General features: G+C 46.7%; 1 protein-coding gene across 6 annotated transcripts in view; it reads left to right on the top strand.

Annotated features, from left to right (window-relative positions):
* The first annotated feature begins 1,020 nt into the window (after nt 1-1,020).
* ATL2 (atlastin GTPase 2) overlaps nt 1,021-27,340 on the top strand; it is a 49,328-nt gene continuing 23,008 nt past the window's right edge. For 2 of the 6 annotated variants that reach the window (XM_057383156.1, XM_057383158.1), the window contains exons 1-2: nt 9,665-9,815; nt 10,248-10,463. In XM_057383156.1, coding sequence (XP_057239139.1) covers nt 9,680-9,815; nt 10,248-10,463 — 352 coding nt within the window. In that variant the 5' untranslated portion in view covers nt 9,665-9,679. Of the gene's footprint in view, nt 1,055-9,664; nt 9,816-10,247; nt 10,464-12,388; nt 12,414-13,172; nt 13,267-27,340 lie in introns of those variants that run through there. The other 4 variants (XM_057383159.1, XM_057383162.1, XM_057383161.1 and 1 more) reach the window with 4 other exon arrangements.

The raw sequence follows: 27,340 nt of genomic DNA, 5'->3' as shown, positions 1-27,340 counted from the left end.
CTGGCTAACAGCAAAGGTGGGCCACGATTCCCCAGGGCTAAGTGTCCTCCGGGGGGAAAAACAGGCACAACTGTGCTTTTGGAGCTCCTGGAGTAACCAGGAGAATCAGGACATAGAGGCCACTACGTTCATGTTTCTGTTCATATCCAGTGCTTCACAGGGAGCTGGGGAACAGGGACAGCATGTCCTGCTGTTTCCTCCCCTGGATCCAGGCTGGCAGGAGCAGGGCAGGGCCTGCCCTGCTGGCAGGGGACAGCAGGTGGCAGCAAGAAATCCAGGTCCCTTGGCTCTGAGTTCAGTGCTGGGCACTGCGTGTGTTGGCTTCTGCTGAACTGGGGACAGTGAAATCTTAGACAGACTCTCTGAAGTAGATCTGACACTGCTTTGGTTCGTGCTYGAGGGCTGTTTGAGGTCATGGGATGATGTCCTGCAGCTTCTGCCCCGAATCACCCTCAAGGACCTGCCAAGACGTGCAGAAGGACTCCCAGGTGCTGGGGTTTGGACTCTCATTCACCAGAATTGCCACTCCAGAATTTGCTGAGCCATCTGTGAGTGAGCAGAGGGACTGTGTAGAGCACAGTCAAGGGCAGCACAGCTGTGCTTTGGAGAGGGCTGTGTGTAATGTTGCTTCTGCAGAAACTCATCCTTGACTTTGGAATCTCCTCTGGGTTACCGAGAGGCAACCAAGTTGGAAAATTCAATGTCTGAATCTCTCCTGCAGTCCTGCTGCCAAGGACTGAGTTAACACATCTCTGCAACCCTTTTCCTAAGAGCTGCATTGCAAAAGAGCCCCACTGGATAATCCAGAAACCTGGGTTTGATTCCACTTGTGTAAGCAATTTATCAGGCAAGAGGTGATATTTCATCCCTCCTCCTTGAGGGACCTGATGTGCTTCTGAACATGTGCAAATGCCTTTGATACTTCAATAATAATGGATAAATGGCAGCTTGGCTTTGGAAGAACAGATCTTGCGTGACAAGTGTGCCTGCTTCTACAGGGGACAGACTGGTAAAGGATCCAACAAGATGTGAGCAATGCTGCTCCTGAGGAGAGGTAATTAAATAATGCAATGAGGCAGTGAAAGGCATGAAAAAGTGACTGCCACAGCAGCATAGGTGGAGCTCAGAGAGAGGAGGGTCCCCCGTGGGGTGAGACATCTGCCTCAAAGGGCTCATAAAAGAGATTCAGGGAGCCTGCACGTTTACCTGGAGAGAGTGGAACTGGGTCCCAATCCCCTTCCTCCTGATTTTCCTCCAGGCTCTGCTCGTCCCATTTCTCATGGCGGGGGCACCCGGGAAGTAMTGGCAGAGGTGGGGCTGTGTTTGTCTCCCTGGCTCCTGCCTGGCTGCTGGATGGTGCCACTCCTGAGCTGTGCCCTGCGGGCTCTGTCTGGAGCTCAYCCCCACGCAGGGAGCAGCAAACCCTGCCTGCCTGATGAGCTCTCTGGTGGCTTTTTTCAAGGAGGAACCTATTTTCAGATGGTCACAAGGTACAGACATCCCCTCTCACCATGCACAAAGCAGGAGATGAGAGCTGGGTTGGAAGGATGCTGAGACCATAGTGTGTGTGTGTGTGGGAGGAGAGGGTCTTCTGGGATTTTACTGACACTGACACATTGGCAAAACAAGTGGGAGGTTCAAAAGGGAGRCTGGGGTGGGAGGGAGAGGCTGTGGGCACATTTTCCCATAATGATGGGCTGCAGAAGGAAGACACAGGTGAAGGAGAAGCACTAACTCTGGTGGAGGCCTTGGGCCAAAGCAGGAGCTGGGCAAAGTCTTGATCTTGTCAAGCATGTCTTGTCAAGCTCTGGCATTCTCTGGACTCTACTGTTATCTTCACTCCTGGGAGAGGATGGGGCMAGCTTCAAACTTGGAGACAGACCACTTATACCCAAAACAAAACAGTTGTTTTAATACCACATTAACCATGCTGGTTATTTTGGGAATTTTCCATCTTMTTTTTGTTTTCTGTCCTCATTACATGTAAAGAAAAATTGGCTTTAAATGGGATTTCAGAACAGGAGTGTTGCAACAGTCGTACAGCAGCTGCGTAGTAGTGCCTATTGGAAAGCTGTTCCTTTGCCCTCCCTTCTTGGTTTCAGCTGGTCTTGTCCCTGCTGTGCTTTCCTTCTGGATTTGCTCTTTTTGGGTTTTCCTTTTGTTTATGCTCCCTTCTTTCAGGCTGGGACACGTGCTTCCCAGGGGGCAGCCTAGACCAGGAGGTTACAGTCTCTGGTGTTTAAACTTAGCCATGGATTTTGTRACACTTGTGGGGAGAAGAAGAACAGAAGAACCAACCTTATTTTGGCATTTCTGGCAGTCCTCTGTCTCCAGATTCAGGGCTGCTCTCTGTGCCATCCCTGCTGCTTTGCTGGGAACAGGAGTTGACTGAAAATGCAGGGCAGCTGCTGGCATTCCCASTGGCACAGCTGTGGCAGGCAGTGAACAACATGGAACTTGTCCTGCTGGCCCAGGGGAGACCTGGAACCCGAGATCTCAGCCTATTCCACTTCAGGACACCCATGATCCTTGTGACACGGGGAGCACCCCTGCCCTGCAGCATGGCYGGCTGTCCTTGGGCATGAAAGCGCTGTTGGATCTGTGTGATCAGATGGCAAAAGCAACTGTGAGCCCCCTGCCCTTTGAGCAGGGTAGAAATTCCAGCTCACAGACAGCTGGAGGAGCAGCCTGGTAAACAGAGCCACGTGAGTGTGTGATAAGGGAGCCCTTGCCCTCGGCCACACTCCTTGGGCAAACCCTTTGCCCAGAGCTGGTAGCCACCCTGCCTCATGGTGAGCTGTGGTCCTTCACCCCCGACCTCCTGAGCTGCCTCCCGGGCAGGTTCACTGCCAGCTCTGCTTTCCCACTGAGGCAAAGTGCAAAGGCACCTCTTGCATCACTCCGGGGGGTGAGGGCCAGCCCAGCTGTCCCTGCCAGCAGCAGCACTGCAGGCACTGGGCATGCACAGGAGGCTTTAAAGATACAAGGGCCTGCTCCCACCCAGTTCCCCATTGCCAGTAAATGAAATCAAAATGCTCCTAGCAAATGGAAGCTACTGATTCCAGCTGAGACTTGTCTCCTCCAAGGGGAGGACAATTTGCCTTGGAGACAGCCAAAATATTTTATGCATTAAAGGCCTGGCTCACCTCTCAGTGGAAGCACTGGCATCTTGTGTCACCTGTTTGTAAGGCAGTTTTGAAGTTAACAGTTTATGTAACCTGTTAAAAATACATTCATATACCTTATTCTTTTCTTTCCTGCCAAAAGGTTGGTCAGACATGGTTTCAGGTGAGCTCTGAGAGCTGGTTGCTGCTGGAGGATGCAGAGAGGTCAGACATGGTGAAGGAGCAGTTTCCAGACTCAGCACGGGCACTGCAGGAACACCCCYGTGTCTTGCTGCCCATCCTCTCCCAGTGCTGGCACACACAAGCCTCAGGCTCAGTAACACAGTGCCCCATTCTCCAGAGAGCACCACACATCTATAGCCCCCTGSTTAATGGTTAGACCCACATTCAGCAGCTCCCTCCCCAGCCCAGCTGCGGAAATAGTCACAGATTTAAACACTGGATTTTCTGATCTTGCCCTTTGGACTTATTTTTGCTGTGGCTGTTGGTAAACTCTGCACTCCTAAGCTCAGGCTGCTGTGAAATTCTCCCTGGACTGCTGCACCCCTGAGCAGCTACASCTTGGTAAGTTGTGAGCAGCGTCTGATGTAAGTTGGTGTATATGACTCAAGGGAGGAGCCTCAGTTCAGCTCAGCTTGGTGTAGAATTCCTTCCCAAAGAAAGTGCTGGTGAGAAGGGGCCTGGGAGGTCTCAGATTCAGCTAACCTTTGGAGCAGGATTGTTGCCAAAACTGGGTCAGAGTAGCTAAGGCTGAAAAACTTGAAAAGATGGAAACCCCTCCACTCTGGGTCCATGACCTGGGGCTGTACGACAGTTCCAGGGAAGGAGCTTTTCCTGACACCCCGAACCRCCAGGCTGACATTCCTGCTGCCAAGACTTCAGCCTCATCCTCCCTCTAGCTGCCCTCCAAGTCACTGTGGACTTCTGCTAAATCATCCCAACCTCCTCTCCTTCACAACCAACYAAGCCAGCCGTCTCCATCTCTCCCTGTCAGCAATGTTCCCTGATCTCAACCAGCCTGGTGGCCCTGCTGGTCCTCTCCAGCTTCCAGCAGATCCATGCTTATCCTGGAGGGGTTGTTCATACCCACCAAGTCCTGCTGAAAGGGAATGCTTAGAGCCAGGACATGCTGAAGTCTAGCTCAGAAATAAGCTCCTTGTTGTGTCTGCTCCAATAAGGCTTCAGGAGAAGCTGGATTTGATGGATTTCTGAATGAGATGGGTCTGAGCCAGCTGGAAACTGCCCAGCACTGTGCAAGGCCTTCCCATGCCCRTCTCCTTGCAACACTGCAGTGTCCTGACCACTGCCTTGGACTGTCTCCTGAGCCCCATGGAGTTTGGGGACATTGCCATCACAAGGCTTTTATGTCCTGAGTTCTGGGCTATTCAGAGCAGCAGGCACCTCTCCACTGCCTCCTGGGCACTATCCACCCCTTCTGGAGTAGGTCCAAGGGGTTCAGCTGCTCCCAGATTCCAGAGGTAGTGTGGCTGCAACCCAGGAGAGCTGTTGGAGCTGTCTTCCYGTGTTCAAGGCCAGCTCATCCATCTTCACCTTGCTGGCACAGCTCAGTCTGAATGGAGAGGCAAGTGTAGTGCTTCACTTAGATGGATAGCAGGGAGCAGAGGGGTTTTGCAGGGTCAGCTTGGGCACTTCAGCAGGATCTGGGCTCCAAAACTGAGCTTTTGTGGAGCATTAGGCTCCCTCGTCTCCTCTCTTCTATTGGACTGAGATGTGCTGGGCAGCCCATTCCTGCCCAGAGCTACCTGGTCCCCACTGGTCACTCCTCTCTGAAGGATAGTGTCAGATGCCTAAGGCTGCTCCTCTGGGGTCTGAAAGATTAGACTGGAAGGTTTATGGGTGGGAGATGTCCCAGGGCTGAGGTCAGAGACAGAAATGTAATGTCTGCCCAGCTCTGTTATACAATCTGCTGTTAAATAATCGCTCAGGGTCACTGCGCCTGCCATGCCATTGCAGCTGGCAGTGGGGCTGCTGGAAAAATAGGATCACTGTCCACTGGGTAAGAAGGAGACAAGGAAAAGCAGTAGCACACTTCTGGGCAGWCCCATGCTCGGACCCTTCCCAGCTTTGGGGTTCCCCATTGCAAGGTGCTTTTCAGTGACAGAGGCACTCACAAGGGCACAACCTGTTTGTAGGATGGTTGCAGCACCATGGTGACTTTGGCCACAGTGAGGAAAGCCTGGTGTTTGTGGGATGCTGTGGCTTGAAGTGTGCGAGCAAGGAACTGTGCCTGTCACGGGGATGCTGGGTCTCCACTGGATCTGGGCAAGGAGGAGACCCAGGATCCATCCAGCACAGCTCTATGTCTCCCCCAGCCCACGACTGCTCTCTCATTTCCTAAACCTGCAGGGGAGCCAAGGCTGAGTGGAGCCCTGGCCCCCCATTCGGTGCTGACCAGCACCAGTGCCACGGCCAGGTTGTGCTGCCCACTATGGCCTGACACTCAATTAACAGCACTGTGTTAATGATTTCAAAAGTGCTGCAGAAGAAAGTAGCCGAAATGGGCACTTGGTGGACATCAGGGAATCTGTGGGAGTGGCTGCTGATGATCTGWGTTGGCTGCACGTAAGCAGTCACTCGAGGGAGCTGGATGATTTTCCCTAGGACATACAAGCCAAGTGCAGGAAAAGAAACCACGCTGACAGGGAAGGCTCACAAAGCAAAGCTGGGAAGCAGCCACACTGCACTGAGAGTCTGAGCATCACTGCCCTGGGATTCCTGTCCTCGAGCAAGCATTTGCAGTGAGCTAGCCTACTTCTGCTGGATAATTTCTTCCTAATAAGGAATTTTGGCGAGTGGCTGTGCTCCCCTGAGGGTGAGGGAGAACAGCTCAATAGGAGCACAAAGCTGGTGTGAGGTAGGGTGAATTCCTTTTGATTTAACTCAGAGAGTGGGTGTGAAACAGAAATGCTGAGGGATGACTGGATGGCACTGAGGAAGCTTGAGGTATCCCTTACTTGTATGTGCCGCCTGTGATCAGGGAGGCATTCTGACTTAATGCAGCTGTTTTGTTATTTAATCCCGCTTGATTTTCCTTTACACTTTCCCAAATGTTTTAAGCTATTCTTTGTTGTGCTCATCCACTCTTTAATCTGAGGTCAAATGATTGGATCTTAATCCCTGGATCTCAAATGAATTTGCCTTTTGGTTTYCAGCCCTCTGCTAYAGCCAGGCTTGCTGTCTCTCTCTCYTTCTGTCATTATTTCTCTATTTCTTGCAAGTTAACATTACTTGAGAAGAACAAAACAAATGATCTTCCCCTGATTAAAATTTCCAAACRATTTTATGTTTTTCCTTGTGATGAGTCCCTGGAGCCTTTTTTGTCAAACTACCTAAATATGATTAGAGCTAATGCAATACTGTGCTTTTTGTGGCTGACTGGGTGCATTGGGTGACAGCTGCCATGGAGTGAATATGCATGACAGCACCTAAATCCATTGTACAATCCTTTTGGAGAAGATGGGGCAGGACAGCCTCTGAATCAGATTGACACAAATCCAAAGATGACAGGAGGCTGATCTCAGCCCCACCCTCTGCGTTTTGCTAAAGCTTGGTTTCTCAGTTCATTGCAATTGTCCTGTGCTCAAATTCCCTGCTCAAATGTATGCAAAAAGTCTTGGAGGAAGATTAAAAACAATTTTTCAACAGCACACTCTAAATTTTWTTGGGAAGAGATGAAATGTAATTAAATTCACACAATAATCCAGCCAGATTAAATGGCACATTCTACTTTGTGTCCTTAGCTTGGCCCAGGGACCAGACTGAACCTATAAACACAGACCACAGAACTGGTCTTGCCCTTCATGTCTAGACTCAGACCCAGCCTTTGCTTCAATACCTGAGACTGGAACCAGACAGTTTCATCGGAGGGTTCAGGATCCCAGCCCAGATCCAGGCCTGACTGGGAACACAGGAATCATCCCAGCCCTGAAGGGTGCTGCTGCCCCAGGTCCCCTGTCATTAGCCCACGGTGCTGGAGGGAGAAGCTCATGTCCCCACCTCACCTGGGTTCCTGGGTGCTGCCATCACTGGCTCTCACGCCAGCTCCTGCTGGCAGCCATCGTGTCTTTGAGGTTCCCAAATCCTTGGCCAGGCAGCTTGTGCTAGTCCAAAACTTCTCCTGAGCTGGAAACAGTGAGCTGTGACCATGTGGCTAAATGRCATCCAAACCCATCCTACTCAGATGGAGCTATGGGCTGATGCAGCCTTGTCCAAAGGTGTGCGTGACCCTGTGCTGGAGGGATTTGCCTTCCAGAAAAGCACAGTGAGAACAGCAAGTCAGATTCTGCTGTGGGCATAAAGCAGAATTCTCTTGAGCACGAATCATCTCTATGTAGCTAGTCTGGACTTGCACAGAAAGCAAGCATGTGAAACCCTGGGAATTAACCACCTATTTCCTGGTGAGGACCTGTAAGTCTCACCCAGCAAGCCTGTCTTGTAGCTGCAAAGGATGCAAATAAACTCTGCTGTGTAATTAACACCCTTTGTATGCCAGGGCAATCACACTCAACCCCATGAGCAACCAGGAGCCAGGTCTGCCTGCACAGGCTCAATTCCAAAGACCCTCCCCAGGTATGAAGCTGTGCCACTTTCCTCAAATCAGGATCACAAGGTGATGCTTTGCTCCATATGGGAGGAGCTGGCTTGTGATATCGGAGATCAGTTATGCTGCAAGGACAAATATTCTCTTCTAGAACCCACAGCCAGTGCTGATAGGAATGTTTGCTAGTAAATACCTGCAGCATACTAAGCTACATCAGTTTGATTTTATCACATTAAAGAATTAAATGTCTACGCAGCATTTTTCCTGGTGAGACTCTAAACTGTCACTAAGGCCTCTGTGATGGTGGAGTATTTTCCATCCCAAATTGTCTCTGGTAGCCTGATTTTTGCTTGCTGCACCATGCAGACAAAGCAGTGCGGGCTGGAGCATAGTCACTGATCATATGAGGGACTCCTCCTCCCTTGAGCCTTGCTGTTTGTACCAGAAAAACAGACACAGCTCTTGGAGGGAGGCTGTGTGACCTCAGGGGCTGGTGTGATTGTCTCTACAAGAGATTTGATGGGTGTCAGTGACAGCTGGAGCAATTTTTCTTTTCYCAGGATGAGAGGTTTGGAAGATAGAGTCCGGGGATGTGGGAATGCTCTTTCTCTGTGGTGGCCTAGGGCCTTTTGGGAAATGCCACCAAGGGTATCCAAAGCCAAGAGATGCTTCTCATTTTTAGAGATGCAGAGCTGGCCTTCAGGTGAGGCCGCAGACAGGGCCATCCCTGCAGTGGGGCAGCCTTAGGATCTGCAGGCATACTGGCAGCCTTCAGAGGAGTCAGTATCTAACCCAGACTTTAAAGCCAGCCTCATCTTGTGCTCTTGCATCAGAGGGAGATGGAAATCTCACTGTATTTATACAGACTGAAATGATAGGACTCTGCTTGAGCAAATGCTTGCAATGGAAGCTTCAGCTGGCTATGGAGCTTTGTTTCTAGGAGCAGAAGAAAACCACTTAGCCATTTAATCCTTTGAAGACTTCAATCCTCCTGATAAGATGTAGATATGGCAGGATGAGGCAGACTGTGTGCCCCTGCAAGGCTGTCACCTCCCCAGAGAGCAGGCTGTGTCCCACCATCCCAGAGAGCCCTGTAACATGTACCACACAGGCCAGCGTGGCTCCTGAGCCTGCCCACTGCCCTTTCCCCGGCTGTGACATAGTCCCTCGATTTAAACCCTTAATCCTGGGAAGATTGTGCAATAGCTCCTTCGGGCTGAGAACGGATTACACCCGTTTCAAAGGTATTTGGCACTCTGGCTGCTCTGGGAGAGCCCAATCAACCAGCCCAACCTCTCCTGCAAGAGCACCTGCAGGCAATTTTTGCAGCAGGTGCTTTGCAACTTGCTGTGAGCTGCTCTCACAGCTAAAATTCAATGTTATTTCAGCCCTCATCCCCAGAGGAGCAGCTCCTGGGTCAACATCAGAGAAGAGTGAGAAGTTTCCCACTCAGCTTGCTATAAATTAGTGGTATGGGAGAGGCTACTTTCTCTATCTCTCTAGCACAACATGTCCTGCAGCCAGCTAAAAAAGCATCTCCTCTCAGCATGTGGGACAACTCCAGGTTCAGGAGATTTGGTAAATTATTTTYCCCCTCCTTCCTGACTTGTTTTCTGCTCCCAAAAGCCTCTGCTTTCTCAGAGTTCTCTGCAGAAGAACCAGGTTTGGACTCATGCTGGGTCTCACCTTGGCTTTGCTTGGGTCAGCCCCAGGTTATGCAAACACACACAGGCAGCAACAAGCTTGGGGCTGTGCTGAGCACTCTCTAATGACACACAGCAACTTTTAGATCACCTGTGTGACAAATGAAGGCAGCCCTGAACCTGAGAGGGATGCCTTTGAGAAATGGCAAGCACCAGAAAAAAAAAAATGCATAGGAAACCACAACTGGCTGTTTACAGGGCTGAGATCTTACACCAAGGTGGTGAGGCAAACATCAACCAGCCTGGGCAGGAGTGAGCAGCGTGTTCCTGCATGTGGGCAGGGCACAGGAATGGGTGATGGGAAGAGGGAGCCAAAGGGAGGATCCAGCTGCAGAGTGGGCAGGGGCTCAGGGAGCAGCACATCCTCCAGCGCCTGCTGGCACGGAGCAGAGGGAGGAGCGCTCCAGCTGGAAGAGGTGGGAAGCTGTGAGTAGTTGAAGTCCATGAATAGCAGGGCGGTGGTGCTGCAGCCTGGGTGTTGTTCMGAGAAAAACAAGACGAGGTGCCTTGCAGGGTTTTGCCAAACTCTGGGAGGGCACGTGTTTGCCTCTGGGGGCGAGCCTGAGATCCAGACAGACTTCCCAGTGGGAGTCTGTTAGGACATCTCAGACTTAGTGACACAGCTCCCTTGGTGGTGTTTGGTGGGAGAGCAGCTGACCACTGCCTGCTCTGGCTGTCCCAGTGCTACTGCTGGTTCACCACTGCAGAGCTGACCTCTCCTTTCCTCCCCAGTCTTATTCCTTGGGAAGTCCTGGGTGCTCTTAGCGACTGCAACCAAAGGGTTGGAGGTGCTTTATTGCTGTGGACAGTGGGGGCTGTCAGAAGAGCCACCTTTGTCTCACAGCTGTCTGTCCTCAGCTCCTGACTRCCTGCAGCACTGCACAGTCTGGAAGGAAGAGTGGGAATCACCTGGTMACTACTTTGGACTCTACAGCCTGARRCAGATGAAGAAAGAGGTTCGTAMGCGCAGAAGCACCAATGGAGATGTCTCCAGCTCATCCCAGGACCCTCAGCCYTCCAAAGTGGAACATGGCTCTGTTCCCCAGCCCAGGAATGGTGCTCAGCATGCTTCAGGTAGGTGTTTGTCTTAAGGATTTGTCATCATATGGGTTTCCTTAAATAAAACCTACTGCATTGCACAGGTTAGCTGATAGGAATAAAAAAAGGCATAAGAAACCTGAGTCTTACCTAATGTCCAGTGGGTGCCTCTGCCTGCATGGGTCAGGAACTGGCCAGTTCCCTGCCATACTGTGATGCCTGAAGGCCAGGAGACATTGTGGTGGCTCCATTTCCCTTGACAGCTCTCCAAGTAGCCTTTGGCTCATTGCATGGGTAACACTGGTGGCGTTGAGTGGCCCAAAGTGGGTTTTGGACAAGTTTGGAACAGCAGTCTTTAGAACAGCATGACCAAATCCAGGAGAAGATGCTGTCTGTAGCACAAAACTGTGACTTTGTTGGCTGAGGGGACTRCTGGCCCAGCCTGCACTCGTGGGTCAGACATGTCCTTCTGCTCCAGCAATCCCTTCCTACCAAGCCTGCCCGTGGTTTACACAGTTGTTCCCAAGCTCCTTCCAGGACAAATCCACAGCCAGCTTAAGCAGTTTYGGTCCTAACTCCTTGCACAGCCTGGATCAGAGGAAAGTGTCATGTAGCTGGGAGTGTGGTGCAGATGGGGACCTTTGCAACCAGGAGATGCTGATAGCAAAGTCCTCAGCTCAGAAAATGTCTCCTTCCTTCCTACAAACATAAGGGGACAAAATTTAGGCTGAGCTTTCTGACCTCCAAGTTCTTGACTTCTGCTCTCACATTACAGCAGCAGCAAATCCTGTTGCATGAAGCCAAAATCTATCTGTCTGAACATGCACTATATCAAACTCTTCTCTGCATAAACTGTTCCAGACTTGACCAAGAAACAAAGCTGTTTACTAACAGCAGAACTAGAAAACTTCTTTAGTATTGTGGGTTTTTTCCTCSCAGTTTTTTCAGTTTTCATATTGAACTGCTGAAGTTTTAATCTGCTAGCCAACAGTGTTTCTAGCTTTCAATGTGTTTCACTTCAAGACATTTCCCTTTGCCCGACTGMCTGGAATATCTCTGAAATACCTCTGTGTACAGAGTGTGCTCTGCCTTCTTTCTGACRGAAAGAAAGGTTTTCCTTGACTTGGTATGAGGTTAGAAGGACAAGTAGTGGCACCCTCAATTTCACCAAATAAGTAGAGGATATTATACTGCAAAAGGTCAATGGTAACAGTTTTGGTTTTTTTTTCTTAGCATTCATACCAATGCGTTTGTACAAAGGGATTGAATGCTGCTTCTGTTTATGCTGATGTAAATCCAGAAGACTAATGTTCTTCTGCAGAACTGTGTATTTTATTAATCCAAGTGTCATAACTAGAATTATATATATAAGTTTGATCATTGTATCCTTCTGCAGTTCTCACTTGCTGTGATTACAGCATCTCTTAGACATTTTAATTTCTTTTCAATRTGTTTTAGATGTTAAACTTTCTGACACAAGGACTGCCAGTGTAAGCACAGCAGGAGGTGTCACGAACCCCTATGTTAGGGAACCCTTTATGTACTACTTCGATAGTAGAGGGTGGGAAGCAAGGTTTGGAAASCACTTCCAGGTTTTCCCATGATATTTAGTTGGTTTTTACTTTTAAGATCTCTTCTGAGCTTTCCCTCCGCCTTCGTTTTGGCTGAACCAAACTGTTTTCTTTTTAGATTTGTGTCAGTCACAGGCTGCATYTCCCAGATGAAGTAAGTTAGCACATCTAAAGACTGAGAAAAATGTTTTTACAGCGAGCATTGACATGGTGAGGTGGGGTTTTGCAAACCTGTTGCTCACTTTAAGTGACGATTTGTTATTGGACACTGTGTACTTGTGACAAGGTCACACTGACCAATTCGCTTGTGAAGGTTTGCACAACCTTTAGCAATAGGAAACCTGACAAACTTAAAAACTTCGTGTAGTGAGGGCAGCTCGCTTCCACAGCTGGCCTTTTAAAAAGATGAAGGAAGGTCAGTTCGGATTGAGAGGAACAAGACTCATGCAAACCCCGGGTACAGCAGGAATGTTTGGTTCCTTTGGAGCTGTGTGGCTCGTTCTGATTGAGAGCTGCCCTCCTGCGTGTTTCCAKCCCGAGTGCAGCAGCGGTGCTACAGTGAGGAATGAGGAGCTGGATTACAGCTGGAAATGCAGAGCGGTCCGGTCACTCTCGTGGCTGTCCCCAGGGCCAGCAGAGGTGGAAATGGGAAGCGAGGGCCCAGTAGAGTGAGGGTGAAGGTGGACACCAGCACACGAGTGCCTGTGCAAGTGTGTGCTCTACATGAGCGAGCTGTGCCGGGCGCTGCGGCTGAGGGAGTGAGGGATGCGCACCCTCAGGAGGTATTTTGTGTGGCCTGGGGGCCTCCTCACCCTGTGCTCCACACATCCTGCTGCTCTCCTGGACAGCCCCGCTGCTCCATGTCAGTGCGACGCGGGGTGCGGGGCTGTGAGGGAGGAGCCCTCCGCACACCTCAGCGCGGGGGCCGGGCCGGGCAGCAGGGCCCGTGTGCATGTCTCTGTGTGTGTATGTATGTATTTATGTATGTATGTGTGTGACTGTCTGTCACTCTCGATCTCTCTCTCCCCACCCCGCGTTCCCCTCACTCCGCCCGGCCCCTCAGCGCTTTTCCCCCCTCCCGCCGCTGCCCTCAGGGAGCTCCGGCCCCGCCCCTCGCGAGACCCCGCCCCGCGCGCCGCCGGCGGGCGATAAAGGTCTCGCGGCGGAGCTCTGACGTCACGGGGAGTTAATTTTAAACCCGGACAAGATGGCGGCGAGGGACGCGGCGCGGCGCGCGGGCCCGGCCCGCCACCGGCCCGCCCCGGCAGGTAACGCAGCCCAGAGGCGGCGGCGGCGGCACCGGGAGCGGCGGCGGGGCTGTGCCCGTGGGGCCCGCCCGAAACGCGGGGCTGGGCGGCCCGGCGGCGCCGCGCGGCTCCGGGGGAGAGGCCCCCCGTGTCTCCCCCCTCCTCAAAATGGCGTGGGCGGCCGCCCGCCCCCGAGGGGCGGCGGGGAAGCCGCGGCGGCGGCCCCTCAGCCCGGCCCGCTGACGCTCCCCGGCGGGGTCACCCCTCTTCCCYCGCTCTGCGGCCGGGGCCTCCCCCGCTGCGGTCGGCGGCCCGTGCCGGAGCGGGGGCGGCTCGGGGGCCACTGTCGGTGACCTTATTCCCCGCTGCGGTGCGACCGGGCCTCACCGTGTGTGCCTCACCCCCGCAGGGGCACAGGGGCCGTGGGGCGCTAACGTTGCACGGTGCCGGGACCGGAGCCAGGGAGCCCGGAGGGCGCYGACTTTCCCGGGGCCGCGTACGTTTGCGGAGGGAGCAGCCCCGGACAGCTCGGGGAAGGAGGTGACCGATCCGTGTGTGCCCGTCCCCCACATGGAGCTGGTGCCCCCCGCTGTCAGCGCTGCTCTTGCCTGTAATCTATCCCCTGGTGGGGATGGGACATGGCTTTGGCTGGCTGTTTAGCCTCGGGTGTGCTGGAGTCTGCGCAGTGTGTTTTTCAAAGTGTGGTTATTTCTCAAGAACGGTTTAAAAAGCTGAGAGCTCGTAGCGGTCTCTCTGCCGTACGCTTGGCGAGGGGGCACCTGGGACTTGTGAGGGTTGCACTGACTCSAACGCTGAGTTGGATCATGTGAGGTTTTTAGCACTGCACTGGAACACCGAACTATTTTAACGTCTTTGTTGTGTAACTCTCACTTAATTTGGAAGCAGAACGGTTGGACTGGGCACAATTAGGCAAAACCTAGCAGATGCCATGTGCCACGGTTGGTTTCAGTTGCTTGATTTGCAAGCCAACTGGAGATGGGGAAATCTAACTGCTCTATATACTGGGCAGTATGAAGTGACAGCTTACCTGGCTTAGTTTACAGGGAGGAAAAGGCAGTGCTTCCGAGCATCAGGAAAAGTTTGATTGTGTTTGGCAGCATTGCAATTTGAATAATTTAAAAGAGCCCAGAGATTGAAATTGAGGATATGATACTGCTTTACTGATTTCTCTCCCTCTCATCACTTCTCAGTTTTTTTTGATGGTTCTCTGCGTTTTTGCCACTGTGTCATTTAATAATCTCAATGCATTAGATTGTTGCAGTTTTCTCAAGGTCATAAAAGTGCCAACACACCTGTAATAAATAGCCTTTAGCTGTCTCGTCATTAGCAGTGGAAACATGCACATGTCACTCTTAGTTGCCTATGAACTTTAGTCATGGAACAACTTATGTGATAGGGTCTGCATGTAGAGCTGTGGATGATCTGTGCCTGCTTGCAGAAGGACTTTCTGTACAGTGAAATGAAGCAAAGTGACAGGCTGGAGTAGTCACAAGAGCAGCAGTGTAACAGGAGAGGTCTATAACTCCTCCTGTACCATTACTAAGTGTTGCTTAACAGCTGTTAACGTTCTTGCTTACCCTAAGATCAATAATCTCAATAATCGTGTTACAGCACCTCCTCAAATGATAGCAGTAGCTCTTTGTTTTTTCAGCTGGAATTTTGAAAGCAAGGAGYGGAGAACTTAAAAGCATTTCTGAAATAGTCCTGGCACAGAACAGTTTTACTTGAATTGTTGTAAAAGTGTTGTTTTAAACATGACAGTTGGTCCTGGTTTAGGAGGCCTGGCAGCTCTTGTTTGYGTTGGATGGACAGGAATGCTTGAGCCATGTCTTGCAGGAGTCCTGACACTTCTTAGGTGCCTTGTGCCAGCTGCAGTCCCTGTGGTTTGGTTAAATATCAGTGATTAATATTTGCTTACTGACTGTACTAATAACGTAGCACTTAGTGAAGTGAGGTGCTGTGATACATGAGGGGTGGTTTTCCTGTCATAATAATAATATGGACACTACCTCATGCTGGGCAGCCTGGATACAAGCAGGTCTGTTGGAGGGGAAAAGGGTTGGGCATTTTCCTCCAGTGTAGTAGAAAAACACTTATCTCCTGGTGCCAGTGTCATRTCCTCCCCAGCTTGGAGTTTACCCAACTTCCAAAGCAGATGTAATAAGCAGATGGAAATGTGGRTATAAATTCCGTGTCCTTGTTGGTTTGGTAGTGAGCCACAGTGGTGTTGGTCTCCAGCTCCAGCACGATCACAGGCTTCACTTYAGCACCATAATAAAAGTAGTTTTAACTTTGTGCCTGTTGTTAGTAGGCTGTTGTACATCTTATCACAGTCCATGGAAGTTTCAAGGACATTCATAAGGGAAACTGCCAAATTTCACTCAAAAGATACTKTACATAAGTTAGGTTTGAAGTTGCTTTTGTTCTTTTATTGTGGTTATGAACAGACCCCATCCCTGGGATGATTTTTGATATTCATGGCAGCCTTTGGATGGAAAGTTTTAAACTTTAAAATCAGGCTGAAATGTGGCCTTGTTTGTGAATTTATTTTTTTCTGCTTTTGCTGCATGCTGTGCTTACAATGTGATCTGAGCACCAGTTTGAGTGCTTTTTCCCAGCTTCTTGCTAAATGCTGCATTTGCTTCTTAAACTKACTATACCAGTTATTAGTATTTTAGATTTTGTCTTTAACCTCAACTATCTAAGTGAGCAAAGCATAAAAAGTACTTTCTAAGTTTCTGTCTAGGCAAATGTGCTGTATTTGTCATTGGTTAACAACTGAAAAATTTCAGAAATACTTATATATGGTGGTTCTTTAGACTATGCTTGCCAGAAAATGACATTTTCAGCAACCCGAACTTCCTAAGATGTTCTGGAGGAAAGACAGAGGTAGCTTTCCTTGTTCTTGGAAGGTTATTCTTGATATGATACAAAGAATTATTGTATCATCCTGTAGCTGATTTTAAGGTCATGATGCTGTGTAGGGAGTTGATTCACATGAATACATTTTTGGGCCTGGGATTTTTGTTTGAAAGACCAGAGCAAGCAWATGAGCAAGTTTTAGATATATGTGAAAACATTGCTCAGATTGATGTCTGCTGTTTCAGCTAGCTGCAAAGAAATGATAGGAAGCTGATAAGAAATAAGTTAYGTCTTTTAGGATAAGGATTATAATCAAGGCATTTCTAGGAGCAAATTAATACACAATGGGAACTTGTGTTCTGAGAGCATTGGTAACTAAGTTGCCTGACCTTTAGCTTCTGTTTATTTCTGAAWTAATATATTTCGTGTAGTGTTTTTCCAGGAGAGCAAGATTTGATGTGCTTGCCAAGCTTTTTGAAACACTTTAAATATAAAAGCTGGAAGAACCTCTGAAGTTTCTTCCTTCAACTACCCAAGATGGAGGAAGGCATTTAAACTCAGAATTTGAACCACTGCCCACCTAAACCTGGAAGTAAATCTGAGGGGTTTAAATTTGTATCTTTCCCCCCACAATACTAGTTCTAATTTGACTGAGTGTATYTCCTAAAACTTGAAGGTAACACCCTTTGTTTTCTGTTGGTGTACAAATGAGGTCCTGGGAGATGTTCTAGGGTGTAAGTTATTGCTRCCTGTTGGTGTTTAACTGGAGCTCTTGCTCTGCAGCAAAGCAAGGAGCTCACTGTCTCCCTTTGTGTTTGGGAGGAAGCCCACATCCCTGTTCTGGTGCCATAATTGTCTCCCCAGGATGTGTAAGCCTGTGAACAACCTYCTAAAGTTATCTGTTCAGTTTGTCTGGAATCTTGTCACTGAGAATTGTGGCTGCTCCAGGGGGACTTTACTCCTTGAAGTAACRAGACGGGTTTACATCTTATTTTAGTGTGAGTAGTAGATCCTTGTGCTAAGTGTGATCTTTGAGGTGAAATAACCATTAACTAAACAGGAAAACAAAAAGCTATGCTAATTTTATTATGGTTAGTAGCTAGCTTCTCTTTAAAGTTGGAAAAACTGGAAGTAGAATGTTTGCCACCAAAGATGGCATTACTGAGCATCTGACAGTCCAGATGAAGTTATCTGAGTAAATGCATGTAAGCTGGATATTGGAATTCCTGTTTCATGCCCACTTGATGAAACTTAGGAGCAGGACTAATAGGATATCAAGTGTAAGGTGAAAAARAAGTCCATTTGGACCTTTGCAGAAATAATTTATCAAAACCAGCTTCTTTTAAAAGAGTGGTCCTGCTCTTGTCTGTCATGGAGGAATAGGTAGGAGAACTGGCAAAACTCTTAAGACTGCATAAAGTGTCTTTTGGGAAAGGACTTTCTGTTCACAACATGGTTACTTGGCCTTTATTTACACCCTATATTGAGCAATATTCTGATATGCTTTACTAGGAGGGGAGATGTCTCGTGGTATTTTTTTTCCCTTGATCTAAATGTATTTTCAGCTTTATTTTCAGTGCAGGTGATGAGCAAATGATGATTGCATTTTCAGCCCCATGTATTCATGATTTTTGCATGGCACGGTGGGGTTTGCTACTACAGGTCATGGTAGGTTTCTCTTAAAGGACTGGAATAAGAGCCAAAGTGTTGAAGACTTAAACTGATAAGATGWTGTACAGATTATAAACGTGGAACACAGTATGCAATTTCCAGTGAATTGATATTTGAGAGTAGAACATAATTTGCTCTTACGCAGTTGTTGCTCCAGTGACATCAGAAASAGGTTCCAGTCTGTAGTTAGAGTCAAATTATAATGCATTTATTTTCCYGCCATCACCTCAGAGATAAGCATGTTGAATTTACAAGCTCTTATTGGTCTCAGTAAAATATTTGGAATGTCTTTTTGAGCAATGTATTGAATAATGGTTCCAGGATAACACAGTGATTTTTTTTTTTTTTTTACTTGGATTGAAAATTACGGAAGCTTGTTGGAGAGCATGTCAGCTGCTTGTACTGACGTGTTAGGACTGCTTTCCTTATGTTTGCATACTTGGAAAAGTTGTTCTCACCTCTTATCTTCTTCAGCAGGATGGTACTGCTGAGTGGAAGAATAAGTGYAGTTATTTTAGTTGTCTCTTTAAACCCAATTCTGTAATCCTACTTCCTGCAAACTTGCTGCCTTATTCCTCTCTCCTCCTTGATCTCTTCTGCAAGAAAGAAAGGGTCTTCTGGCTTTTACTTGTAGGTGTTCATTTACCTTGGTCTGTGTGGTGTGATCTACTTGGGAACTGTAAACTTTTGGGAAATAAAAAGTCCACTCTGAAAATCCTTTGCCTAATATGGAAATCTTCACAGCCCTGATTTCAGGGGAGGAACAGTCACTTGAAGTATGTGAACTCCTAGGCATGGAGACAGACGCTTGGCCTCCTTTAATGTATTGCTTAGACATAAAATAATAGTGAAAATGACTGCTGTAGAAAATGAGGTTAAGATTCTTGGTATAATCAAATCACTTCCTTGAAGCAARAAGTCATCTTGTTTTTAAGGGAATTAAGTTTCTTAAATACTTTGTAATCCTGAACTGAGGAACTGGTTTTGTTAAGGTTTTAAACATTGCCTTGAAGCTGCCCTCAAAGCAGTTAACACTTATCTTTCAGGGAGCAAAGTCTTAAGCTTGTCATTAGGATAGGAAGGGAATGCAGTTCAAAATTCTTTAAAGGAAATCTTTCCAACTGCTGATATGTCAGRCTTGTTAGCAAATAAATTGTTTGGAAAAGTGCAGTAAGTAATGATTTTGAGGGTTAGAACACAGAAATAGAGTATTTTCTAAAGCTAATAGTACTATAGAGATAAAGCGGTGCTGAAGATTTACATGTTATGTGCTGAGATTTAAAAGGCAAAAAAACTTTCAAAATAAAATAGTGCATTAAGAAATGCAAATTCTGCTTTTAAACTTAATTTTTTTCAATAGAAAAATGAGAACACTATCTACTGTGAGCATTTAGATAGCAAATGTGATTAAATAGTTGTAGAATCTTCGATGCTGTGAGAAGTCCTGCTTGTTTGAGAAGACCTTTGAAATGCGATTTAGTGCTTTTGAAGAGGTTGGAATTTGGCTTGGGAAAGACTGAATATTGTTTTTAGAGTCTTGGTCTAAGTGCTTTGACTTGCAGACRTATTGCTGTGTCATTAATCAAATATCAGACTGATCTGTTCTTTAGTCTAATCTGTTGTTGACTTATTTCTGTGGTGCATTAGGACTAGATTAAGCTTTTGTGAGCTTTGAAGAGGAGCACACTGCTGTCTTTGTCAGTTCTTCTAATCCTAGTCTTTTCCTCCCAAGTGTTTACTCTTTCAACTATAAGGGAAGATTTCATGGATCCATCAGATGAGGACATTAAATATGATCTACAGAGACTGCACTGATGGAGGGGAATGCTAAARCATACAGTCTTTGTAGGGGTGTATTTTCCTCTTCTCCACCCAAGTGAAAGATGTCTATTAAACCATTGTGGTCTCAAGATGTGGTAGTCCTGCAGAGAAGCATTTAGCTTGGCCAGACGTATTTAGACAAGTTTGAGAACTTGATGCACAGAGAAGTAGTAAACAGTCCCCTTCTGTGTTTGTTCTGGTCAGGATAATAAGTGTGGCTTGCCTTACCCTGAGATTGCTTCTTTCCTTTCAATTCTATACCTCTAGGCTTGACTGGCCAGCAGCCATCAGTGCACACATGACAATGGCATTTCCTGTCCCAGAAAAATGCTTTTAAAAATCAAAAATGCTCCTGTTGTTGAGACTTGTTTTGTAGTAGTGGCTGATGTTTCTGTGGTAACAGGGGTTGTGAATGTTGTTCATAATGCTTAGGTAAATGGGTAGGTCCTGAGCCCACTGAACACAGGAAGGTGTTGCTTGTATGGAACTGAGCTACTGAAATGTAATTGTGTTAAAATGTCCTTGGGACAATTTAACTACAGGCTTTGAAATCAACATTTTTCTAATCTACTCTGTRGTAGACACAGTTTAGCAGTTACAGTATTTTCAGTAGGTGTGTTCAAGGGAATACTTCTCTAGTGCAGGAAGGACTGTGCCAAGCTCAAGGTCTTCCCACCAGTTACACATCCCGGCCTGTAATACTGACAAACTGAAACCTCCATTTGTAAGGAAAGGAAACCTTGTTCTTAAGTGAAGGTTAACAAATGTGGTGGTTACCCCAGCCTAAATCTGGACTTTCAGATAGACACAAATCTTTGGCAACACACAGTCAGATCCAGTTACAGCCCAGTTGTCTACCCATCTTTGCAGTGTTATCACATATCACTAAGTCAGTTCCCACATGAACACGCTTCTTAACTGTGCTTGTGAGTTTTTGGAGTCTGGAGAAATACTCCAGCTTAACTCTGTCGTAGTCACAGAGCTGAACTTTCCTTTTGGCACCAGTGCCCAGTGAAGCAGTTTGTGCCTCCCCCTCAGTGGTGCTGGTGCAGCTGTTTCAGAGGCTGTAGAATGCACAGAGCATCATTTGGTGTTCAATATTAGTTAGTTCTGGACCTGGGACAGCAGTGCCAGCACAGAGGGCAGCAACCCTGGACTGTTCAACAGTACAGCTGAACTGTGCCCTGCAAAGGAACTCTGCTGTCTTCAGTTCTAGTGCTTATTGGATTCCTATTTGAGGTGATACAGTTTGTAAGGAAGCTGCTTGTATTGGATTGCTTTTTCTGCTGGTTTGGCTTCTTGAGCTGGCTTGACTCTAAGCAGCATTGGATATGTGGCAAAATTAGCAGGAAAGGCAGTGTGGTGCTGCATGGTGCTGGAAATGGGAAGGAGTGGGAGAGCCCCTGTGAGTGGGTGGTTAAGATTCAGCTGTGCTATTCAAACAGGCTTGAAGAGGCAAYGGGGAGAGAGGAGGAGGCAGTTACTGGCACTGTCCTGTTGGCAGAATTAATGTACTTTGAGCTGTTGCCTTAACAAGGGATTTATGTGTAGCAGCAGCAGTGATGCCTGGCAGAGACTCAGGAGTTGTGGCAGTAGGTGTGGGCCTGTGAAGTGTATGGACTTAGGTACKGTAGAAATTATTATGGGTTAATTGCAGGAAAGGGATATGGCAGCCCAGGCCTGTTTCTCTACGTGCTTAGCAGCACAGACTCTGATAAAAACAATTTTTGTTGTCTCTGTGTGAGAAAAATCCCTTCCTCTGGYGGAGATAAAGTGAACACATACAAAATGTGATTTTTAAATTTTTTTTTGTTTCAAGTCTCTTTAACTGTACCTTGTGTGGACCCTTTTTCCTGTTTTGATTCACATTGTTGATCTGGGTGTTAACTGTGTTGGCACATGTTATGTTTSCCTGTAACACTTCCCTTTCATCTGGTGGGTGTCAGTGACCCTATCGGGTTAAGAACAGTTAAGAAGGGACAAGAAGAAACTGAAATACTCCATGGAGCTGTCTGAAGGTAGTTACTGTATCAGTTTTGCAAACTGTGTGAGCTAAAGAAGACAGTTTTTGAAAGAAACCTACACGCTCTGTACTGGCCTTTATTGTTTGAAGTGAAATGTAGAATTCTGGAGTTCAGTGCTGGAAAATCTGGCTGGCAGGCTCTTTTAGCTGCAGGAACTGTAAGAGAGATGGGAAGCTGAGTGTGAACTGAGATTGGGCTAGAAGATCACTTTTTGTTGGAGGCTTCATCGTATTGTTAAGGTTGGAAAAGACCTCTAAGATCAGAGTCCAAGCGTCAGCTGGTACTGCCATGTTCACTATCGGCCTGTCCCCAAGTGCCACGTCCACTTGTTCTTTGAACRCTTCCAGGTATGGTGTTCCCACCACTTCCTGGGTCAGCCTGTTCCAATGCTTGATCACCCTTTCCATGAAGAAATGTTTCTTRATATCCAACCTAAACCTTCCCTGGCACCTTTTAAGGCCATTTTTTCTCATCTTGTCACCTAGGATAAGAGACCACCCCCCACTTCTGACACTACAGTGTCATTTCAAGGAGTTGTAGAGAGTGACAAGGTCACCCTGAGCCTCCTTTTCTCCAGGCTAAACTTCCCCAGTCCCTCAGCTGTCCCTCAGAAGAGTTGTGCTCCAGACCCTTCACSAGCACCTCAGAGTATTTCTTACAATGAGGGGCCCAAAACTGAACCAGTATTTGAGGTGTGACCTCACCAGTGCTGTGTGTAGGAGGTTGATCACCACCCTAGTCCTGCTGGCCATGCTATTGCTGCCTTTCAGCTTGCTTAAAGCAAAAAAGAAAAGTTAAARCCTCTTTGGCTTATTGTGTTTCCTTAAGCATATTGGTGTCCCTGATTGACAGCTTGTTTATCCTGGAAATGAGTATGAAACCTGACCCTTTGGCATACCTTCCTGTACAGCCAAAGGAAGCACTTGCTTTGCTTTCTGCTGAACTCAGTGGTCATGGTACAGATGCACCTCGGTGACTAAACCACCTCTGACTGGCAGTTTAAAGACCAAACATGGGGTAATTGCAGCTGGCATCTCTCACCTTATTCTTTTCTCCCGATTCTTCTCRCTCAAAATAGTGATTTAGGTTAGCTGATCATGGTTTAAATTACTGGTTGCTGACAGGAGGATACATACAAGGTACATAAAACATAATTACGGCCTAAACCAATTAGCAAATACTGACTTCTTGAGTGAGCAGCAACCTTAAATAAAATCACTCTGATATACAAGCAGAAGTCTGCCTGGTTTAAATGTATGTAGCCTGCAAGAATCCAGTTAGCTGTCACTTAATTTCCAGAGTTCTTGGTGAACTAGGGCATTCTCAGATCTAGAATATTCTCATTCCCATCCTCAAGGATCTGTGTGATGGGTAAGAAAGGGGAGAAAAGGTGAAGGAGAGGCCTTTAAGTGCTTTCATCTGCCCTTAGTGTTTTAATACAGCTTTCTTTGAGGGGGCTGGAAAAGTACTGGTGRATTGTACTGTGGGTAGAGATCCTGTTAGGTCCTTCAGTGAGTGTGCTATTAATAGCTGTGAGTTTTGGGCAGAGGGGAAGAAGGATGAGAAGCATGCTTTGCCACTATCCCTACCCTGCGTGATTTTTCTTGTAGCTATGGAGAAGCATCTTTCTTACCAAGTTCATGATGTGCTTTGTGGAAAGCAGTCCCTTTATATAATTTTTTTAACTTACTGGATTTGTCCTGCTTCTGTCTTAAGCTCTGCTTATTGGCATTCTCTTACTTATATTTCTTGAGAAGGGCTGAATTTGAAGGTTGACTTTTTCTGCTGCATCTTCGCATTATATGAAATTTCCCTCTCACGTTTTGTCCTCATAAATGGAGAACACAAAATGCCATCTTATCAGTATTTTGTGTAGGGGAGAGCTGTCTGCTCCTGYATGCATACAAACCATTCAGCAGAGAAGCAATTTAAAGCACTTAGGAGTAGACAAGCCCATTGTTTGATTAGTTGTGGTGCTTCAGAGGTATCTAGGTCATCAGAATTTCTTCTTTTTCCCCTTCCTTGCCAGAATTGTAGCTTCTCTTTCTTCAGCTTAGGGTTTATGTAATTGTTCTAGATGTGTYCCTTTAATATCCCATTGCCCTCAAGGAACAGAGAGAGTTAAATATGTCTTCCCCTTACCCTGCCCCTACTCCTCTRTCAGTCTTATTGGATGTCCAAACAAGTCTTTGGAACTTAGCTCATCAGTCCTATTTATAGCTGAAATATTCAAAACATTTAATTATTTTTGGCCTTAAAATGAGCTACTTGGCACTACTTACTAGTCAGCAATAAGAAAGCAGCGATGCATTAAGGTCTGTGGCACACCCATAGCTTTTATGTGAGTTTAGTGCATGGAGTAGGACTGCTGGAAAAAGGGAAGGACAATTTTGTGACTTAAATCTAGTAATTTTTTTTTTTCCAGAAGATGTGTCCAAATAAGGTTTGAAGGTTAATATATTTTCTTTTCGTGCTTTGGAACTTCACACATGCCTACACTTTCCTTCGTTCACTACACCAAAACAAGAAACATTTAAGCAGTTTGTCTCCTTTCTCTCCAAGGAAAATTTCCTACGTGAAGCACTGAGAGAATGCCTCACATATAAATGCAGTGCAGCAGTTTCCTCATGATAAATTATTTTAAGCTTTTGATTCAAGCCGTGAACTCCCTCAGGGTGTGGAGGTTGAACAAGATTGCAAGTGAGATGGCTTGAGCTTAGTGTAGCTCACTTCAGTTTGCTTTTCATCGCTGAGGTGATGGTGGGGGAGCCTATTAAGCATCTTTATTGAAATGTGAGCAGGGGACTTGAACTGCTATTGTATGGAGGCAAATGTGTGGTTCTGTAGAGCATCAGGAAAAAGAGTTCAGGGATGCTGAAAGCTGAAGTGTCCAGGGATACTGGAAGTCTTGATTTGAAGTTGGACTTCTAKCAAAGTGCAGGTTTCTGTGCAAACMATATTASGACTACCAGCTAGGAGATGTACAGCTTTATGCTGCTGAAACTCCTTGTGATAGAGCAAATGGAAGCTCTGTTGAGGGACAGCTACACTAATGAAAGTGACTTAAAACAAAAAGCAAATGTGCTTTACATTTATTTTAATGTTGTGCTACATTTGTGGGCAGTTGTTTGTGTTCAACTCACTGTCCATAGAAGCAGTTASTAATTATGATTCAGTGCTTGCTGATCAAAACCCTGTATCTAAAACCAGCTGAGTTTGGCAATTAGTATGTGCTTTTTTTCTTAAATGAAAGAATGTGGATAATGTGTTTAAAGMGTTCAAGCTGTACTTAGGTTGAAACTTAAAGGTAACTATGTTAGTACTTTCTTTCAATTAATGTGCTTAAAGGGAAGAACTTGAATTTAAAGCAGGCTCTCTCATTTTCATAGCATGCAGGTGTCTTGAGTGTTTTCTCTCTTGTGTTCTTACACTGCGGGACAAGTAGGTCATCAGCTGCTGGCTGTGTACTTAGGGGAAGCAGGAATTAGCTTTTCATTTTACCTCATGCTTTAAGAAATGGGTTATTTAGTTGGGTTTGTTCAGTTGAAATACTGTCTGCATACACAAGAAGCTACTGTTCTCAAAATCTGGCTTAGTATTTCAACAAATGGTGCTTGTTCTGGGTACTTAGCTGGTGAGAATAAATAGCAATTCTGCTGTAGTTGTTACTGAGTGGAGTGAGGAGTTTATAGRGAAACTGAGTGGTAGTATCTTCTCTTGGCTATATTTGCTCTCATTCAAATCTGTCTGCTCCTGTGTCTTGCTGCAGAGTGTTGCTTCTCTTGTGTCTCCCAGCCTGTTTGACGTGGTTTAGGGAGTGATTGTCAGTCAGAACCGTKCATTAGCCACAAGTTCTAATGGAATAATTCAGGTTGGAAGAAGCCAAAATGATGTAGGGCGTGATTGAACAGCCCTGGTGAGCACTGTAATAGGTGTGAATGGATAGCAGTTCAGGGGCAAGTCCAGTTGATGGTATTTTTGCATCATCTCCAGACAGAGCAGCAGATATGACCTTAGTCTGGAGTCTGTTAGTTSAGTACTGCAGAAGCTTCAAAGGTCAAATGAACATTTTGGAAAAAGAAAAATACAGCTATGACTTTCTGGGCCTGCAGCACTGTGCTRCAAGTTCTAGTGCCATATGGTTTGACAGATGAGACCTCTTCTGTACATACAAAAAGCCTGAGGTGCAGATCTTCTGTGCATGTGGGAGTTTCCAGCAGCACAGATATCAACCCCAGGAGTGAGGCGGATCAATCTACCAGCCTGTCTTTAATTCTGTGGCAGGAGACAGTTTGGCCTCACTGTTGTCCATGCAGAATGTGAAACGTGTCTCTGAAACAACCACTCCCTGTGTGAATGTATTGGCCTGGATGTGCTGGGTTGGTAACTCCATTACTGGGATAGAACTGAGCTTATCAAAGTGTTAAAATGCACAATAAAAAGCAAACAAAATCCCCAAACCAACAAAAGTCTGTTGTTTTGGATGCCTCTGTAGCAGTAYTGAAATATATTGTCATGGAGACCTATAGAGGGATGCTGCCATGAGCTTTGCAAGTCCAAAGTACTGACCAGTTGGCAAGGAAGACTTCAGTGTAGAAGTGGTCATTTTGTGAATGTCCCCTCTTCTGTAGTCCTCATCCCTTTTWTACTTGATTTGCTGGGACTGGGCTATTGCAAGAACTTAGAGAAATCTGTGGGCTTTAGGGCAAATCAGCTTAAATTCTGAGTTTTAAGTAGTACAGTGTGACCATGCTGGGGCAGGCAAGGAATGGGGAACAACTAAAGGACAGGGCTTTGAGTTCTGCATTGCATAAACTTTTGGCCTGATTTGACCTGACAGTGCTGTCAGCATGTTCATTTTATTAACTACCTTGAGAACTTTTGTAGAAAACTGAATTGTGAAGTGGGGTACTTCTTGTCCTGACCTTTGTTTCCAGAGGCTGTACTGAAAGTAATTCTTGGAAGTGGAATGTGATCTTCCTGCCCATGATACTGAAGCCTTCTAGAAAGGCTTCCTAAGTACTCTAGTGCTKCCTGAGACAGCGACTAGCCAGAGTGACAGGGTGAGCAGCCAGAAGGCAAGATAAAGGATCAAAAAAGGGTGTGGTATCTGCCTAGGACACCTGACAGGTTGGCATATGCTGATTATGCTGCTGGGACAAGCAGTAGCRTTCTGTAGTTACCATGCTCCCTTGATCTGTGCAATGTCTGTCCTGGTAATTGCTAACTAGTTCCAAATCTTGGAAGGAGGGATGTTCTCTGCCACTTGAGCACGAAGTTATCAAACCAGCTCTTCTGGATGGATCAAGTTGCTTACACAGATGTCAGCACTGTGGTTCTCCACCCTCTGAAGTGCATGATTGATGGCCATGATGGTCTTTTCTGTAGGTAGGTGGGGAACTTTTGGATATATTAGGTTGGCTGGTCAAAAAAAACCCAAAAAACAAACCAACAAATCAATTTGACCTAAACCAAGCAAACAAACCCAGCTTGATGCTCAGGATTTCACTTCCCAATTTCTGCTGGTAAATGAAATCTGATAGGAGTTGAGTGGGGTCTAGGATGAATCTTCTGTCCTGTTCCCTGTGAGCTAATGAACTTCCAATAGTGCAGAATGCTGTTAACAAGATGTGAACTTTTAATGGGCGTATTGTGTGTAAGCTCTTGATAGTACTATCTCCTTATGATAGGGAGAA

The sequence above is a fragment of the Malurus melanocephalus genome, unplaced genomic scaffold (genome assembly GCF_030028575.1).
Source record: "Malurus melanocephalus ecotype Western Australia unplaced genomic scaffold, MMel_1.1 scaffold_611, whole genome shotgun sequence".
Lineage (NCBI taxonomy): Eukaryota > Metazoa > Chordata > Aves > Passeriformes > Maluridae > Malurus > Malurus melanocephalus.
This window is presented reverse-complemented; position numbering and strand designations above follow the sequence as displayed.